General features: G+C 33.1%; 2 protein-coding genes across 2 annotated transcripts in view; both read right to left on the bottom strand.

Annotated features, from left to right (window-relative positions):
* Nucleotides 1–9,241: 9,241 nt before the first annotated feature.
* LOC141483935 (uncharacterized) lies at nucleotides 9,242–12,244 on the bottom strand. The gene is made up of 3 exons (XM_074179028.1): nucleotides 12,018–12,244; nucleotides 11,413–11,622; nucleotides 9,242–10,302 (listed from the first exon to the last, which is right to left on the bottom strand). Exons 1-3 carry the CDS (start codon nucleotides 12,238–12,240, stop codon nucleotides 10,094–10,096), a joined length of 642 nt encoding a protein of 213 aa, XP_074035129.1. The 5' UTR covers nucleotides 12,241–12,244; the 3' UTR covers nucleotides 9,242–10,093.
* Nucleotides 12,245–13,527: 1,283 nt separating this feature from the next.
* Nucleotides 13,528–20,024, bottom strand: part of LOC141483918 (uncharacterized) — a 28,797-nt gene continuing 22,300 nt past the window's right edge. Inside the window, exons 2-3 of the mRNA XM_074178984.1 lie at nucleotides 14,062–15,075; nucleotides 13,528–13,783 (exon numbers count right to left, since the gene is read on the bottom strand). Of these exons, the coding sequence (XP_074035085.1) occupies nucleotides 13,528–13,783; nucleotides 14,062–14,987 (1,182 nt within the window). The 5' untranslated portion in view covers nucleotides 14,988–15,075. The remainder of the gene's footprint in view (nucleotides 13,784–14,061; nucleotides 15,076–20,024) is intronic.

The following is a 20,024-nucleotide window of genomic DNA, read 5'->3' as shown; positions in this document are numbered from 1 at the left end:
AAACTGCTCTGACGAAATATAGTAGAAAGTGTTTATAGTGACCCAATCTAACCCTCCACGTGAAAATTATTCCTTGTGAAATTATTCTACTGGGTCTTACACTGCGAGAAAGGAATTTTCTAAAAAAATTTTTTTCATAACTTTTGCAAAAAACTGCTCGGACGAAATATAGTAGAAAGTGTTTATAGTGACCCAATCTAACCCTCCACGTGAAAATTATTCCTTGTGAAATTATTCTACTGGGTCTTACACTGCGAAAAATAAATTTTTTTAAAAAATTTTTTTCATAACTTTTGCAAAAAAATGCTCGGACGAAATATAGTAGAAAGTGTTTATAGTGACCCAATCTAACCCTACACGTGAAAATTATTCCTTGTGAAATTATTCTACTGGGTCTTACACTGCGAGAAAGGAATTTTCTAAAAAAATTTTTTTGATAACTTTTGCAAAAAACTGCTCGGATGCAATATAGTAGAAAGTGTTTATAGTGACCCAATCTAACCCTCCACGTGAAAATTATTCCTTGTGAAATTATTCTACTGGGTCTTACACTGCGAAAAAGGAATTTTCTAAAAAAATTTTTTTCATAACTTTTGCAAAAAACTGCTCTGACGAAATATAGTAGAAAGTGTTTATAGTGACCCAATCTAACCCTCCACGTGAAAATTATTCCTTGTGAAATTATTCTACCGGGTCTTACACTGCGAGAAAGGAATTTTCTAAAAAAATTTTTTTGATAACTTTTGCAAAAAACTGCTCGGACGAAATATAGTAGAAAGTGTTTATAGTGACCCAATCTAACCCTCCACGTGAAAATTATTCCTTGTGAAATTATTCTACTGGGTCTTACACTGCGAGAAAGGAATTTTCTAAAAAAATTTTTTTGATAACTTTTGCAAAAAACTGCTCGGATGCAATATAGTAGAAAGTGTTTATAGTGACCCAATCTAACCCTCCACGTGAAAATTATTCCTTGTGAAATTATTCTACTGGGTCTTACACTGCGAGAAAGGAATTTTCTAAAAAAATTTTTTTCATAACTTTTGCAAAAAACTGCTCGGACGAAATATAGTAGAAAGTGTTTATAGTGACCCAATCTAACCCTCCACGTGAAAATTATTCCTTGTGAAATTATTCTACTGGATCTTACACTGCGAGAAAGGAATTTTCTAAAAAAATTTTTTTGATAACTTTTGCAAAAAACTGCTCGGATGCAATATAGTAGAAAGTGTTCATAGTGACCCAATCTAACCCTCCACGTGAAAATTATTCCTTGTGAAATTATTCTACTGGGTCTTACACTGCGAGAAAGGAATTTTCTAAAAAAAATTTTTTCATAACTTTTGCAAAAAACTGCTCGGATGCAATATAGTAGAAAGTGTTTTTAGTGACCCAATCTAACCTTTCAAGTGAAAATTATTCATTATGGAATTCTTCGAGTGAATTCCAGTGAATATATAGATGTGGCAAATTTCCACACCCACCCAGGAGGTATTGCCATTGGGTGCGTTACCTTTTTGTTTCCGTGGAAGGTTCGCCAAGAGTCATATTATAACCACTGCCTGTAGTGAAGGAAATGGATTTCATCTCATTTTCATATTCACGTCAATCTCCTCAAAAACTCCCGATACGAACCGCCAAAACAGAAATGGGATACAATCCGTTATTGCGAAAGGTCTCCAACCTCCCTCTCATCCTTTTTCAGTCCACACAAAGGAACTGCAAACAGAAATGCAATACTTTCCATTTCTGCAAAAGGCCTGCAACCTCCCCTTCCAGCCTTACCCAATCCTCACAAAACGAAAACTTAATAAGTGATTAAATATACATTTTAATACCGGGCGCATAATTGATACCGGAAACAGAAATGCAATACTTTGCATTTCTGCAAAAGGCCTCCAACCTCCCCTTTCAGCCTTACCCAATCCTCACAAAACGAAAACTTAATAAGTGATTAAATATACATTTTAATACCGGGCGCATAATTGATACCGGAAACAGAAATGCAATACTTTCCATTTCTGCAAAAGGCCTGCAACCTCCCCTTCCAGCCTTACCCAATCCTCACAAAACGAAAACTTAATAAGTGATTAAATATACATTTTAATACCGGGCGCATAATTGATACCGGAAACAGAAATGCAATACTTTGCATTTCTGCAAAAGGCCTCCAACCTCCCCTTTCAGCCTTACCCAATCCTCACAAAACGAAAACTTAATAAGTGATTAAATATACATTTTAATACCGGGCGCATAATTGATACCGGAAACAGAAATGCAATACTTTGCATTTCTGCAAAAGGCCTCCAACCTCCCCTTTCAGCCTTACCCAATCCACACAAAACGAACACCATATTAGTGATGAATTATTAATTTTAATACTGGGCGCACAATTGACAAATGCCGTTATTGATAAAATATTCGTCCCGAAATAAATTGCATTCAATATGAATAAGTCTTTTACAAAAAGCCCACTTTTTTACTGTTGTGGCATCACAAATTCTTGAACATATCAAGCAGGATTTTACCATATCATCAGATTTATTGATTATTAATGTTTTTATTCCTTGCCTATATTTTAACATATCTATACGTTCCAACATATCATGATTACTAACAATGCACTCAAAAAATCTAATACAAAACAGACCACAGTTGAAGTTGTCTCTTTGTTCAACATGATTATAAACCTTTACTGATAATTCTTCATTAATATTTTCAGATTTTATTGTATTATACATCCGTAAAAATTTTTTAAAAGAGTTTAGATATTTGTCTTGCTGTATATTACAACTCATTGGATCCATAAAACAAAACGTCGATGTCACAAAATCAATAATGATAAGGCAATGATGGTTGCCATTTATAAATATTTTTAAAGCCAGATAATCTTTTACAAAATTAATTCTTTCTATTAATGATTTACTTATTTCTTCCGAATTGAAAATAGCACTCACTAATTCTTGACGAATTATTTGATATTTATTATTAACATTCAATAAATTTAAGGCAATGTCCAAAACGAAATTACTTATCCATGTTTGATTATCTAGGGAAACAAAATCAGAAATATTAATTTCATGTAAACAATCGAAATTTTTAAAAACTGCTACAACGTAATCCCTACTATTATTTTTATAGTAATTAATATCATTAATTAGTCCATTTGATAAAATATTTAAATTTTTAATTGGTCTCCATTTACGTGTAGTTTCATCGATATTCCGAATATCTAATAAGTTAGGTAAATAATAGTAATAAAAGAATTCTTGTAGCATGGGCAACATTTTATTTTTGAAAAATTTTTCTCTTCTCTCTATTCTTTGTGTCAATTGAATACCTTTAAAATTGAAAATAACGAATTCGCACCACGGTCTATTAGTAATTTCAAGCAAACCTTGAATTTGAAAGTAGTAATTTGAATTAATTTTTAATTTTTCGTCATTATCAATATACTCGAGTTTTTTTAAAGTTTCTGTACGATCGCAGTTGCGCACTTTGAAGGGACATTTTATTTCTATTATTCCGTCGTCATTTAGAAGCCCGTCTGGAGACCCCCCTAAAAATGAATATATTTTATGGATTACAAGACCGCACTTTTTATAAGAAAAATTAGTTTGGCAAAGAAATTGTTGAAGTGCAATTTTTTCGCAATTAATGCCGTGTTTAATTGCTTCATTAGAAAATAATTGATTAGACTGAATTGAATGTGTTAAGTTAAGTTTCGACTTATGATTCCGCGCCTTGCAAATAGCCCCAAAATTTGACGCAGTTAATCTTTTTCTTCTTTCCTCGAACCATGCAGAAGAATCGCGCTGATCTCTAGTTATTTCTTCAATTAAATCCCGTTGTTTACTTTCTTCCATCAGTTTTTGTAACGCGCGTTCACATTTCACTTTCAAACTATTAGAACAGTTTTCACAATAAAAATTTCCGCTATAAGATTGATTTTGATTATCGCATATTTGGTGGATCCATCGATTGCAATTGTCACAAGCTACCCACGATACAGTAGCATCTAGTTCCCCTAAACCGCAATACAAACACTTATTCAAATTTATTTCACTATTCGACTGCTTATCGGCTGAACAATAATCACAAATAAAGGTACCGCTATAGGTTTTTTCACCGAAAGAAGGATCACACGTCATGTGTATCCAACGAATACAAATATCACAAGCTACCCATTCGGTTGTAGTATTAAGACGCCCGTGACCGCAATATAAACATTTTTCTAATGATGTTTCATCAGCTAACGAAGTATGCAACGATTTATTATTTGGAAGATTTTCGGTTTCTTCAAAAGTATTATTTGAGTTTTTTTGTACTGCTTTTTCCACTGAACAAATTTTTTTCAAATAATTTCCTGAAAAATGAGTACTCGGTGCACTCTTTATTTTTCTATTCCACATTTCTTGCGATAAGTGTTCATTGAAAGGATCAACATTTTTCGTACGTTGTTTGGTTAACCGCTCTTTCGGAATATTGCAAATGAATTCTTTATACAATGCAAGAACATTTTCCCTACTTTTCCGTAAATATCTGGAACATTTAAGATTTCTGTTACTTTCCAAAATTTTTTTTTTCAAGTGACCAAAATAATTTTCAATGTACGAATTGCTCACATGTTGCTCAGATCTCCTTTGTCTCAATATAATAGCCGTCCAAAGTGGACAAAAGGGCATGTATTTCAATAAAAGAATATTAAAAAATTGTTTGCTACTATATGTATTAACTGGTCCTTCAAACGCAGAAAAGTTATGATTTCTGTTAATTTGTTCGGATAAGTTATTGAAATGAATATAAAAAATACTAGATTTATGCAAACCCACACGCTTATTTTATTTATTTAGAAAATTCCTTTTTCGCAGTGTAAGACCCAGTAGAATAATTTCACAAGGAATAATTTTCACGTGGAGGGTTAGATTGGGTCACTATAAACACTTTCTACTATATTGCATCCGAGCAGTTTTTTGCAAAAGTTATCAAAAAAATTTTTTTAGAAAATTCCTTTTTCGCAGTGTAAGACCCAGTAGAATAATTTCACAAGGAATAATTTTCACGTGGAGGGTTAGATTGGGTCACTATAAACACTTTCTACTATATTTCGTCAGAGCAGTTTTTTGCAAAAGTTATGAAAAAAATTTTTTTAAAAAATTTATTTTTCGCAGTGTAAGACCCAGTAGAATAATTTCACAAGGAATAATTTTCACGTGGAGGGTTAGATTGGGTCACTATAAACACTTTCTACTATATTGCATCCGAGCAGTTTTTTGCAAAAGTTATCAAAAAAATTTTTTTAGAAAATTCCTTTTTCGCAGTGTAAGACCCAGTAGAATAATTTCACAAGGAATAATTTTCACGTGGAGGGTTAGATTGGGTCACTATAAACACTTTCTACTATATTGCATCCGAGCAGTTTTTTGCAAAAGTTATCAAAAAAATTTATTTATAAAATTCCTTTTTCGCAGTGTAAGACCCAGTAGAATAATTTCACAAGGAATAATTTTCACGTGGAGGGTTAGATGGGGTCACTATAAACACTTTCTACTATATTGCATCCGAGCAGTTTTTTGCAAAAGTTATCAAAAAAATTTTTTTAAAAAATTCCTTTCTCGCAGTGTAAGACCCAGTAGAATAATTTCACAAGGAATAATTTTCACGTGGAGGGTTAGATTGGGTCACTATAAACACTTTCTACTATATTGCATCCGAGCAGTTTTTTGCAAAAGTTATGAAAAAAATTTTTTTAGAAAATTTCTTTCTCGCAGTGTAAGACCCAGTAGAATAATTTCACAAGGAATAATTTTCACGTGGAGGGTTAGATGGGGTCACTATAAACACTTTCTACTATATTTTGTCAGAGCAGTTTTTTGCAAAAGTTATGAAAAAAATTTTTTTAGAAAATTCCTTTCTCGCAGTGTAAGACCCAGTAGAATAATTTCACAAGGAATAATTTTCACGTGGAGGGTTAGATTGGGTCACTATAAACACTTTCTACTATATTGCATCCGAGCAGTTTTTTGCAAAAGTTATCAAAAAAATTTATTTATAAAATTCCTTTTTCGCAGTGTAAGACCCAGTAGAATAATTTCACAAGGAATAATTTTCACGTGGAGGGTTAGATGGGGTCACTATAAACACTTTCTACTATATTGCATCCGAGCAGTTTTTTGCAAAAGTTATCAAAAAATTTTTTTTAAAAAATTCCTTTCTCGCAGTGTAAGACCCAGTAGAATAATTTCACAAGGAATAATTTTCACGTGGAGGGTTAGATTGGGTCACTATAAACACTTTCTGCTATATTTCGTCCGAGCAGTCGTTTGCAAAAGTTATAAAAAATTTTTTTTTTAATTTCTTTTTCGCAGTGTAAGACCCAAACGCGTCGTAAGCAAGGAATTATTTTCACGGAAGTGTTAGATTGGGTCACTAACATAACAAAGTTATTCCACAATTTCATGCATAATGAAGCAGTTTTATATTTCAATTACTGTACAAGTCGATTTTCTGTAACAAATATCAATTATGAGTTTTTATATATTCCTATATTACAATATTCATTTCGCTGTTAATACGGATACACGCCACTGGTCGTTCGGTAGAGTTCGGAAAATTTAGCAGCTGGGTCTAGCAGCCAACTTCACATAGGTACTTAATGTAGTTATGTCAGTTTCTTTCTCAACACAATCCTTTACCCCGTTTTCCCCCAGTATCATTTCCATTCTAAACTTCCAATTTAGGTAGTTGTCATTGGATAGTATCTCAATATTATAAAATTTTCCTCCTTGTGCCATGCTTCTTTCCGAACCTCTTGTAAGCTTGGTTTTTGAATACTTCTATCTTTCGTGCATCCGCAATACTGGGCCCATAACCTTTCATGTTTTATGAATAATTTACTGATTCCTCTTTTGTAACATCTATATTTCAATAAAAGGATTCACTTGGATTATACTTATGAATATTTATTCTTAACCTTTTGTATACAACCTCTCCGTTACATTTCTATCTTATAACTAACTATCACCAGCGTTGCCAGTTATCTATTTTGTACTTAGGGAGTTTTTAGCGTTACATCCAACACTACCTGGGTGGTTAATGACATACATTTTCAAGTAACCCACAGAATCAAGCATCTGTATGAAAAAGTCAAATTTGGGTTTTAAAACGAATGGAAAATTGATTTCTGTGAGTGTATACACATTTGAAAAATATGTGGTGAGTTTTTCAATAACATATTTCTGTTGAACTGATGGAGGTATTGTTCCATTCAATTCAAATGAATAATTATAAATTTTATCATGAAAAAATTGAATTGTTGTCTTGACAGGTGCTTTTGTTTGGTCAATGTATCGATATAATATAATGTCTGTTTTTGAAATAATTTTAATGCTATTAGACACAGAAAAATAACGTTCAAACTCTGATAGAAATTTAAATTAAATTCGAATCGTTAAATTTAAAAAACACCAGTTTTCCTTAGATTTTCTGAAGCAAATTCTTGATCATCAATCTCAATATTATTTCTGAACATCGATAGGTAACTGATGGGAATTATGTTTTTATAGAAGAAATATATTCAAATCCAATAGTGAGTACCTACACAATTATTGTTAACATTTGGAAAAATAAATCAATTCGTTCTCTTTTTTTCACCATCGCATAGCTGGATAAAATGTCTTCCCAGAACAGCAATATTTTCATGTTCTATCACTGTTCGAGTAGGCAATGAAAATTTGATATCCTATCACCTTCGACTAACGGATCATAATAAGCAGCTGGAAAAAAATATAATCAATCTTCTGACCAACTAGTATTCTGAAGCTGTTTCTTCACCTATAAAGTTGGGTTGGCTATGAAAACTTCATTACATATCAGCATCGACTTGCCATTTACATTCTAACCATAAAAAACGTCCTGAAAAATGTAAATCACTCCAACAAAATTTGGAACTGAAAGCTCATATGTTTATAATAATAACGCATTACTTTGTCAGTAATGAAAAGAGCATAATGTTGATAGTTAACTTTTTGTAATGTACGTGGCTCTAAATGGCAACATATGTACAAAACACTGAAGAGATATGCTCTTCAGACACATGGAAATGCATGGCTGTCTCTAGTTGAATGGATTCTGTAAATGGGTAACATCCAAGTTTGAAAAACATTGTTGCTGAAATTTTCGAGAAAAAATATTTATTTATCATTTCCCTAATGACAGAGTTAATTCTCCGAAGAAATTGCCTTTCTTAGCTTCTTTAGGAAATAAACCATAAAATCCTGCTTGACAGTTACTTATATGTATGCAATACATTTTAGGAATCGCACGTTAAAAGACAAGACGTCGTTAGTTCTCTACTTCTGAGGATTTTCGTAGGGGGACAAAAGTTGGTGAACAGAAAAAAATCAAACAATTGTTTTAAAATGTAACGATAGCCCAAGACGTTTTGATCGCTGTTTCAGTAAATTATTCTAGAATTCAGATATCAGAACACAAAGCTCAGAGTTGTTTTGAGAGACCGTTAACAACAATAGTCGTAGCCATCGTACTCAATACATCAGATACTTGCAATGGTCCTCATTGCAGAGGTGTTACAGGAAGCTCTAACAAATGCAATGAGGAACATTCCACATGTATATGTTGGATGATTCAAAACCCGTCACAGTATTAGCCAGGAAATAGCTATTTTCTTACAGGAATATGTTGTTATCAACGATATCTCAAAAGAACTCTCGAACTGTCTGTTCAGATATGATACTAAATATCTCAACCAGAGGATTTGAGTGCTACTTGTTCTGCCCGCCAGGTGGAGCGGCTGCTATTTAGTTAGAGGAAGCACTTGCAATTGTATCCTCTGCAATGATGATTACACAAGTATCCATTAGATAATTCAATGCCCGCCGCGGTATTAGCCAAGAGTAGTATTTTTCTGACCGGCATTTGGCATAATGGCCTACATGCATTGATCATGCTTGAATTTTGTATTGGTTTGAAATTAGTTTTTGATATTAGATATAATTGATGACACATACATAAATTGTCTTACTTTTTACAACATTAGTCTATGCTGAAAAAAAAACTTTTTCATAGACGGGAGCATTATTTTCATTCATAATGGAAGACTTGTAAAAATTGTTTTATAAAAAAAGCAACGGAAATTCGTTTTTTGGAACAAAACAGAGATTTTATAAAAATAAGTCAAAATCAAATACCAACAAAAATAATTTATAAAATGAAAAACTCGTTTAAATCAAATATACTTTATTTTACCAAAGATTCACATGTCTTAAGATAAGCAGTGTAACTACATGCACAACAATAAATAAATATGTAATAAAAAGTACCTGGTGATTTTGGATACTCAATAAGAAAAGTTTTGGACTAATGATAAATATAAATTATGCACCACCCCAATGCATCTTTATTTAACATAATTGTTATAAATACTGGAGCATGCCAATATTGGTTTTCTAATATCTGTGAGTAAATCCAATATAATACCATTTCAACTCGATTATGGGAAAAAATGCACTTACTAGCCAATAAGAGTTGGAATTTTTCCACAATATGAACCCTTCATTTTCTTTTCGCTTTGAAAAATTTTCGCCTTCAAGAATGAATGGACAATCGAGCACATCTTTCTTTATTGTGAGATATTTGTGAAAAACACCTGTTGGAGCGTGCCTCACAAATATCTACAATAAAAAAGATGTGCATTCTTTTTTGAAAGGAAAACATGAAAGATAAAAAATTTTATAGTGAAAGTGTTAGGTTCGGGTTCTGGAAAATTCTAATTTTATATTCCAGAAATAAGCTATTTTCATTTCGAGGGCAAAAACTTATTGAAATTACAAGAAAACAGAAAACACAATGTGCATCAATAAAACAGAACTAGCAGTGATTTTTGAGAAACCATGAAAGGTAAATATATAGTTCATCAATGGAGAGAAAATTAAGGTTTATAATCTGGACAAATTGACTACAAATTGACTACAACAAAGTGAAATCTACAACAAAAAAACTACAACGCATTAATGAAATGACTACTAGGAAATTGAATGAGGACAATATGAAAAACTGATTGTAAGTACTCCAACTACTTATTGTTTCTTGATAAATAGTATTTCTTCTTCTGCTGTTGAATCTGACTTCGAACTCTCCTGGGGGTCAAATGTCTCAGGTCTTCATTAGTGTTGATAACTTCTTGTATATATGTCTGAGACGGATAGATAGAAGTTTCACCTTGAATGAATTCTTTGAAAAGCGTCCTAACTAAATGCCTGGTTGGTGTATACCAAGTTCTCTCTGTAAAAAATAAATTGAAGAAATGTATATACTATTTTTTCCCTTTCAGAAGTGGATTTTTTCCACATTCCAATCAAGCAGATATTTTCATCGAAAAAGTATCATTCGCCATTGAGAGAAGTGAGTAAACTATTTATCACTCTCAAAAGTCTATCAGAGAGAAGACTTCGACAAAGTCGAAATACAGACAGAAAAAAAACACCTGTTTAAAACCTGTGCAACGTCCCTCAAGCTCATGCCATAATGTCGCCCAATTTCTCGACCTGGTTGGATGATTACCTGGCAGAATTGTTTGGGGATTCTTTGGTCTTATCAGACATGTTAGGCAAACTAGCTTTGGAGCTCAGTCACTATTTAGAGTTTAAGTTGAGCCTTTGAATATAAGTGGAGTTCTTTCCCAACACCAAACCGTTCTTTTAACACCTCGATACGTGTTTCAATCTTCAAGAGGAAGAACTTTTAATCCCTTCCTTTTGAAGATGATCACTTGGTTATTGAAAGACATGTCCGGGAGTTAAAAATAATGGTTGGGTGTTGGGAAAAAACTCCAGTAATATTTATTTCTACACCAAAGATTCCAAACACTGCATCATAAGCCTTTGAAGTTGAGATGGTCGTGACTTACGGGTGCAAAGCTGTCAGGCCTATATTGTCACTCATGAGAGGAAAGCACCTCAAAACTAGTCTGACAGGTGGTCACTTCATCCAGGTCAAGCAAAAGATCATCTAAATTATAACATCCTGGCATGTGTTTGAGAATCATTGCACAAGTATGTGACAGATTTGGTTGAATATACTTTCTTATATGAGCCAGAAATTTACGTCATATGCTTTTTCCTTCTTGAAATTATTGACATTCGTTACCCTGACAGAACAGAATTTAAGACAGACTACATAACAATGATTAAGAAATTTGAAATCTAATTTTATTTTACTCTGTGCTCTAGTGATATAAAGTGGTAACCTGAATAACTATTAATAAGATAAAAAGAAAATGAGAATATAGAAATAAATTGTAGTGTAAATTTCCTTTTTTTTTTCCAAGATTTTTCACAATTTTATTTCGATTTCAATGTTCAATGGTAAAATGTTGAAATCACTTGTACATACTAGTTTTCGTCTTCATGTTGTTGGAGATCCACATTTTGATCTGTGGCACAGTTCGCTTCCTCAAATCTTCACATTTACTGACACCAGCTAAAATCTCATAATTTGATGGCAGTGTCCCTTCTAATAAATGACGAGAGAAATGTTTCCTTGCAGCTTGTCTCTCTGGTGTATTCCACGTTCTCTTAACAGCAGCTTGACCAGGGGAGAAGGCTGCAACAAATTGTCAAAAATAAAACATAAATTTGAAACAATAAAAATTTAAATGGTTGAAAATAAGCTAATTGTAATGAAAGTACAGTTACTATTATCTATAAATAAAAAAGAGCTATTAATTACGAATATATTATTGTTTCTAGGGTATTTCATTCAACTTTTTACATCAGGTTCAGATACTATGTTGAAACGTAAATATGAAACAGAAGTTCACCAAATTTTTATTGGGAACAAATCGAGTACAAAATCGATTTTGTCAGTTTTCTGAACTTATTAACAAAGCTATATTATTAATGAAAATTATTTTGTATTATAAACTGTAATGGTGATAGCTTGTGTGAAGAAAATGAATATAATATTATGAATAGAGTGGACTTCAGTAATCACTATACCTATTAATCTTCGTCGTTTGCCATCTGGTACCTTTCCTGAATCTGAATCATCACTGAAGTTACTACCATCACAGCTTGAGTTACATTCAGGCCCACTTTCCTTTTCCATAGTGGTTATTCTGGTAATTTTGGATGGTCCAGGGGTAGGAGAGTAGTACAGCGGTGTAGTTGGAGTGCTCGATATTGCAGAAGTACCTGGGACAGGAGCTGTAGGTAATGACATAGGAGTGCTACGACAGCCATCTGAATCATTACTAGAAGTAGGAGAACATTGAGCGGCTAATAAAACTTTGCTAACGCTGATTATATCACGTTCTTAAACAGGTTGCCTATAATATTCTCTGTGGATCTTTTCCACATGACCCAAGTATCCTTGCAGAAGGTGTAAGTCTTCAGCAGATACATGCCTGTAGACAACTTTTACATTTGAAACACTACGGTGAGGCAAGGCAAATATGCAAGGATTTTTATCATCAATTCCGGCCTCTTTTCGGTATATCAATAATAATTTAACACATTCATGCATTGAATTATGTAAGAGAACCGGAACTCCTCTTGCCAATTTTCCCCTGACGAAAAATCTTACATATCCCCTCACATATATCTTGTCGTTTCCAGACAATTTTTTATATGTATCCGTATTTTCCTCAATTCTTGCCAAGCTGTCTAAATCAGAAAAGATACTTCGTTCGAGTTCTCCAGGTCGCCTTCGATTAAAAATCAATATGTTAATCAAATTAAAATTAGTCAAGTTCCTCCAAGTATTTACATTGAACTTTTCATCAAAGCCTCATAGTAATAATTTCTCTTTGTCATTACATAAGAGTTTTCAACTTCTTGATATCCTCCATTGAGGGGAAAATAGATAATTTTTTCCTCTTATGTTTTAACAAACTCTCAGATGCAGTTTTATTGACGTGTGCCGGAAGAGCTGTTTTCAACAGATGTAACAAATTTTTGGAATCCTTCTTTCCTTCCATGTCCCCATTTTTGATACATTCCGAAATATGTAAATGGATCATATATTTTAGAGATGTACCAACTTCGGTTGGTAAAGAGGGTTTATTATAATTCCCTGTGTTTTCATCATAATCCCCCAAGGTGTTAATAACTTCAATAATATAGTCAAATATCTGGGGCTTCAAAATATCTTCGAAATGACGCACAGAAGAATTTTTTTCTTTAATCATTGACAAAACTCTTGCCATTCTTATCATACGATTTCGTATCATAGGATAATGATGCTGTGATCTGTACTTATAAGCCAATTCATTACCATAAAGAATAATGAGGTTGTCAAATCGTATGATCTCTTTAATAGGACCATCTCTAAAAGCAGGGAATAAGAAATATTTAACAACTTCGTTGGCCCTTCTATGAATATTTTCTGAAATAGCTCTAGATTTGAACAACATGCCTTTGCTCTAGTTGGAAGGGTTTTTCGTACAATTTTTTTGTAAATGTTTCCTCAATGAATCTTTTTTGACGATTATTTTGCAGCAAGTACATGCTATGTACTGAGATTTATCAGGTTTATCAAAATATTTAGAGACTCTAGCAGGGACAATATTTTCACCTTCTTTGAAAGCAGAGAAATTACCGTCTCTTCTGATTTGTGAAAGTTTTTCTTTTTTTTAGGGTTTTCATCAGCCATTGCAATGTACTCCTTAACCTCAGGTTCATTTCTGTGCATGGACAAGATGTGTCGTTTAACATTAGTCTTGGACTGCTTGCAGAATTTGCAGATATTAGGTTTGTTGCAGATTCTGTAACAAAATATAACTACATTCAGGGTCTCAAATTCATATTAACATTATTGCTATTTCTTTGTTGAATTTTACAAGGTATCTATTAAAGGCTTATAAGCATATATCGAATTAACCATAAAAAAGTATCAGGAACAAAATGATAAAAATACTAGGAAGATTAAACAAACATTACATCAATAACATTAAAAAAATGTTTATCATGTTACTGTAAACTTCCATGAGGACATTGTTCAATTGTGTGAAAAGTAATAGATTCGATTTTTGTCGTTACTCACATTCGCTTATAAGCAGCTTCATTCACTAAAGTGGGATTATCATCAATCATTTCTGATACTGATTCTTCAGCTATTGTTGAAAGGATGGATATAGATGACTGACTCCTTAATGAAGAAGGCAGACCCATGGCTTTGGAGGGCAGACTGTTGGAGGACGTTGAAAGAAGAATGTTATTTGTAGCAGGCAGGCTGTCAATTGTGGGAGGTGATCTGTCATTTGTGGGAGGCGGGCAGTCAACTGAGGGAAGAGAACAGTCAACTGAGGGAAGAGAACAGTCAACTGTGGGAAGAGAACAGTCAACTGTGGGAAGAGAACAGTCAATTGAGGGAGCCAGGCTCTCGATTGTGGGAGGCAGACTGTCAGGCATAGGAGGCAGACTTTCAGGCATAGAAGGCAGACTTTCATGCATAGGAGACAGACTGTCAGATGCAGAAGACAAACAGTTACATACTGCAGACAAGCAATTGTACACGGAGGGCAAATCATTGGACTTGAAAAGAATTGGTGAAACAGTACTTGTAATGAAACTGGAATGAAGAATACGACTGATCCCCTCTACGCCTTCCACCTCAATAGGTACATTTTGAAAAATACGTCTGGGTTTCATTTTCTTCTGTACAGACCTGCCCTCTAACGAATCAGTAATCCGTTCTGTTTTTTTTCTACCCTTTGGAGTTTCCAACTTTGCTTCATTTGGGTTGCCAATGTTCAAATTTTTCTCCAAGACAACCTTAAGTCTGCGTGTGTTATGTCCCACAGCAAAATTATATAAGGAAAGAAAATCTTCGTTGAATCCATTTATGACGATTTTGTAACGTTTTCCCAATATGAAACACTCCACCTTATTATCCTGTGATATTATTTCTGAGCTGGGAATGACCGTCTGCATGCCATTGTCAGTAGTTACAAGTGCAAAAGCTGCCATGACGCGGATCACTCTTGATGTATAAGTGAATACAACAATGACAACATTTAGCCAAAAACAACCCAAAAGTATACTTCATCAACCAACCCTGAAAAAAAAGAAAAAATTACTATTTTTCACAACGTTCAATAGACAGTGATTTATTTATTTTTTTCTGCCCCAGCAACTTTAAATCTATTAATATTTATCTTTAAAAATTACACAAAGCAGGAAAATATATTGAAATGAAAAGTGATGCGAAAAATGGAAAATATTTTTCAATATTTATTAATTCGTCTAAAATAACATAATTGACAATTTGACAATTTTCAAGCTAACATATGACTTTTGCCATTTGCAAAAATTGTTTTCTCCATGTAGGTATTTCATTGTTCAAAGCATTAACTATTTTAATTTTCATACTTTGATTGTGGAATTTTAAATATTTAGCTGAGGATGAATCTATATATATATATACCATAAGATAATTGAGTTACTATCAAAGCAATCAATTCAATTGACCAACATCCAACTCTTTCCTGGCGAAAAAACCGTGGATAATTTCACTTCAATCTCTACCAATGGCCAAATTAAAGAATATTTGAATTCACAAATATATGCAGAGCAAACCATCGACTTCCTTCCGAACCTTTCATCTCGAAATTCATATTGGGTACCTGAAGGATATGGGCGGTACCATATTCAGACTTACCCTGTATACACTAACTTTTAAATTTACAATAATATGCAGAGTAAATCATCGACTTTCTTCCGAACCTTTCACCTGAAAATTCATAATGGGTACCTGAACAATATGGGCGGTACCATATTCAGCCTTACCCTGTATACACTAACTTTTAAATTTACAACAATATGCAGAGTAAACCATCGACTTTATTCCGAACCTTTCACCTCAAAATTCATAATGGGTACCTGAACAATATGGACGGTACCATATTCAGACTCACTAACTAACTTTTGAATTCACAAAAATATGCAGAGTAAATCATCGACTTTCTTTCGAACTTTTCAGCTCGAAATTCATAATCGGTACCTAAATGTGGACGGCATCATACTTAGACTTACCCTGTATAAAACAATTTTTGACTTTACTAGATATGAATGATAAAAAAATGAAATTATTACCGGAATTATTCAAATTATTGGATTTCAGTTTTATTATCATTTTCTCTGATTAAAATATATGGAGAGATTTACAAAATATCATACAAAAATGTTTGAAAGCATTTCCAAATCAAACGATCCATAACATTCTGAAAACTATGTTTACTAGACTTTCACCATTTCAATGGCTTACCGCAATTTTTTATCACAGTCCTCCGAATCGGACAAACTGAGGGTTTCATGGAACACGTGTAACAAGCACTAAGCACTGTTTACAAATGATTTTAAAACGATACTGAATTACTGAATTCTATGATGGAACTGGGGCGGGAGGGTGAAGGATAAAAACCAATGCGCATGATCAATTTGGCCGCGGTGCAATTTTCACCTCCAGACAGTGCATCTAAGGGTCATGAATTCTGAATAAAGCACTAATGCAAATGTAGCCTTCTGTTTCCGTTCTAACAAAAAATTCGAAATTTGCCACAAATATAAAAAATATATGAAATGAAGAAATGCAAAAATGATAATAATGATCTGAATTTGAATATGATTTTAGCCCACTTCCAGTAGTCCGAATAATCTAAAAGTTGACACACATATCAAGGATTGATCACAAAACAGGAATTTTATAAAAATAATGTATAAATGATGTTTATTTATTCGGTTGGAAATTTGCAATCAATTGTACAGAATCATCTCGCAGAATTGACCAATAATTTCAGCAATAAAATAACATACAACCGGTTAATTTGTGAATGTCAACGTGTTTATCAGAATTACACTGATAATTTCGAAGTGTGGCTCCAAATGGTGAAACAGCAAATACAATGTAACTCTCATGATACTAAGATAAGTTGATTTCTACTAGAATTATTTAAGACAAGTGTTTGACACTGAAAAACAATTTTTCAGTTTACCTCAACTTCATTCACAGATTGCCTTATATAAACTTGATAAATTATATACATCTCCTTTATTTTTAAAGGTAGTTGATTGACATTTGGGATATCCCATATACATAATAATTGGCACTTTTTAACCTAAAAATTATTTTTTTTTCTCTTCTGGTTTCGCCGGAAGTAATACCAACTTTCCATTTTTAAATGAGACACCCTGTTGTTATATGTAATCGACTGGTCTGATAAGTTTTAATATTATGCTGTACTGTGTAAAGCTTCATGGATGAATAAAAAATAATCTATCTATCTGTATATCATTACATGTTCGGTTAGGGATGATCACAAGGAATCCAGCGAAACCTACCAGGTTTGAGGCTGTTATCTCCAAAGACTACATAGATATCGCCAATTATTGTGTCCATGAGCTCAATGAGTGCGAGGGAGAATATATTGACCTGCCACAAAAAATTTCTCTGTTCCACTCATTGAACTTATGGATAAAATAATTGACGATATCATCGTAGTGTTTAGAGATTAAAGTATTCATATACTCCTTGCAGTATTCATAGGAATGAATTTTAGGACACTTATCCACAAAACACCTTTCCAATTGATAGTCTAGACCAGGGGTCGGCAACCTGCGGCTCGCGAGCCACATGCGGCTCTTTTGATGCCAAGTTGTGGCTCTTCAATTTAATGCGCAAATATTAATAATTATATTATTTTATTTTTAAAACTCATAAAAATATTATACTGAAAAAAAAAAGTTTTAAATTTTAATTAAATTTATTCTATTTAAAGTTTTAAATAGGATAAAAACAGTCACCAGAGAACAGTGAGAATAAGTGGGGTAGAGAGTTTACGGACGGTTGATTGCCCGCTTTGGCAACACTGTTCTGTTCTGTTTGTTTAGTAGGTTAAAACACTCAACAGAGAACAAGACAGTGTGAATAAGTGGGGGTGAGAAGAACTATGTGAGACAAGAAACCATTTCAAGAATTATCTTCTTCTCTTTATGTGAGACAAGAAAGAGACATATTTAAATGAAAGATTTTTTAACTTTGATTGGTGCGCTGTTTAAATACAACTTGAATATTAGATAAGAGAGTGAAACGGTAAGGCGCTGCGGTTTGTTAAAAGAGAAAAGAAACTGTGTACTTCAACGCTCGCTGTCAGAGTCAGAACTCTCTCAGAATCAATAGGTAAATATTTTCATAGTTATAGTACTATTGTGTTCTGTTTGTTTCATGTTGGTATGATACGTATTATACAGTAAAACTTCTATATAACCCCCCCCCCCGTTTATAACGCTTTCCCGGATATAGTGCTGTTTTTCTTTATCCCAAAATCATTTCTATTAAATTTCATTGACAATTTTTTCGTTATTACACTTTGCTTGCTAAAATGGAACTTGGTTTAGCAACAATATATTGTAATTCATCGCTAAACATTCTCTTATTAATTTTATTTCCAATTTTATACTGTAATAATTATGCAGTTCTTCAAGTTTGTTTTTCTTTACAAATTCCTTTCAATGTTCGACAACTTAACTAATTCAATGGATGTAACGTGATTTTCAGAGGTCCTTTTTTTCTCAGAACCCATTAAACGGGGAAAGCTTTCCGGTTTTTTTTGCTCTAGTTTTCATCACTTAATTTTCTTATGTATTGGTTTCGTTTCCTGTTGTTGTTTCTTAAGAGTTAACACACGTAAAACATTTTTCAACGTGAAAACCGTTCGAGAGTTTTAAATTTTGAACCTGTTTTCGCGGTGGCTTCAACAACGCGAAAATCATACAGTTAAAGAAAAAATGAAAATCATCTACGATTACAATAGCATGATTTTAAATTAAAATGATTTTGCGCCAATCATTGAAAATGATTTATTTTTTAAATCTTTTATAAATTGTCCATTTTGTAAAATGATGTTAATTACTTTTGTTCAAACAGAATAATTTTATCTGTTTCAAACCATTCATTTTTAACACACAAATCACCGTGATTTTTGTTCTGTGGCTTGAGAATTATTTCTGTGAATATCAGATTCACAATTTGTGCACTATGCAACGTGTTTATCGATGATGTATATTGTCAAATATAAAATTTCCCGTTTATAACACTTTCACGGTTAAAACGCGTGTTCTCTATTCGCCAAGAGAAGCGTTATAAAGACGCTTTACTGTATATGAATATGATTTATATGTGTTGAGCTTTCGGTACCGAGGAAGCAAATATACTTCTATGGTTAATTTAAAAAAATGAATTTGTCTGGAGGTACACTACTTGTGCATACGCTTTAACGTTTAACAAAGTTCACTTCTTTACACATTAGCAATTAACGAAATTAACTATTTAATTAAAGGTTTATTAACCCCATTTTAGATAGCTGAAAAAATTTTAAAATCTTTATTTCAGCTCCGCCATCAGAATGGCATCTGATAAAAAGAAGAGACGAACTGAAGAAGAAAATAGAGCCTTTAATCAGGATTGGACAGAGCAGTTTGCGTTCATATGCAACACAGATGGCCTTCCGACTTGTCTGATTTGCCAAGAAAAACTTGCACACAATAAGAAGTCAAATTTGGAGAGACACTTCACTACAAAACATACCCAATTCGCTGCCAAATATCCATCCGGTGACACACGAAAAAAAGCTGTTAAAGAGCTTCAAAAACAAAAACAGCAGTCGAGTTCTATGCTAAGTAACTGGGCGCAATCTTCAAATAATGTAAACCTGGCAAGCTTCGCAATATCACTACAAATTGCAAAAAGAGGGAAACCATTCACAGATGGTGAGTACGTCAAAGATTGTTTCATACGTGGAGCTGAAGAACTGTTTCGTGATTTCAAAAACAAAACCGAAATCATGAAGAAAATTAAAGATATGCTATTATCTGCTAAAACAGTACAAGATAGAACTTCAAAAATGTCTTCAAATATATCACACATGCAAGTGGAAGACATTCAACTGGCTTCTGCTTTATCAATTGCTATTGATGAGTCTTGCAACATAAAAGACACGGCACAAGTTA

Source organism: Leptinotarsa decemlineata, unplaced genomic scaffold, assembly GCF_025532065.1.
Source record: "Leptinotarsa decemlineata unplaced genomic scaffold, Ldec_3_MD MMD2_P_RNA_scaffold_14, whole genome shotgun sequence".
Lineage (NCBI taxonomy): Eukaryota > Metazoa > Arthropoda > Insecta > Coleoptera > Chrysomelidae > Leptinotarsa > Leptinotarsa decemlineata.
This window is presented reverse-complemented; position numbering and strand designations above follow the sequence as displayed.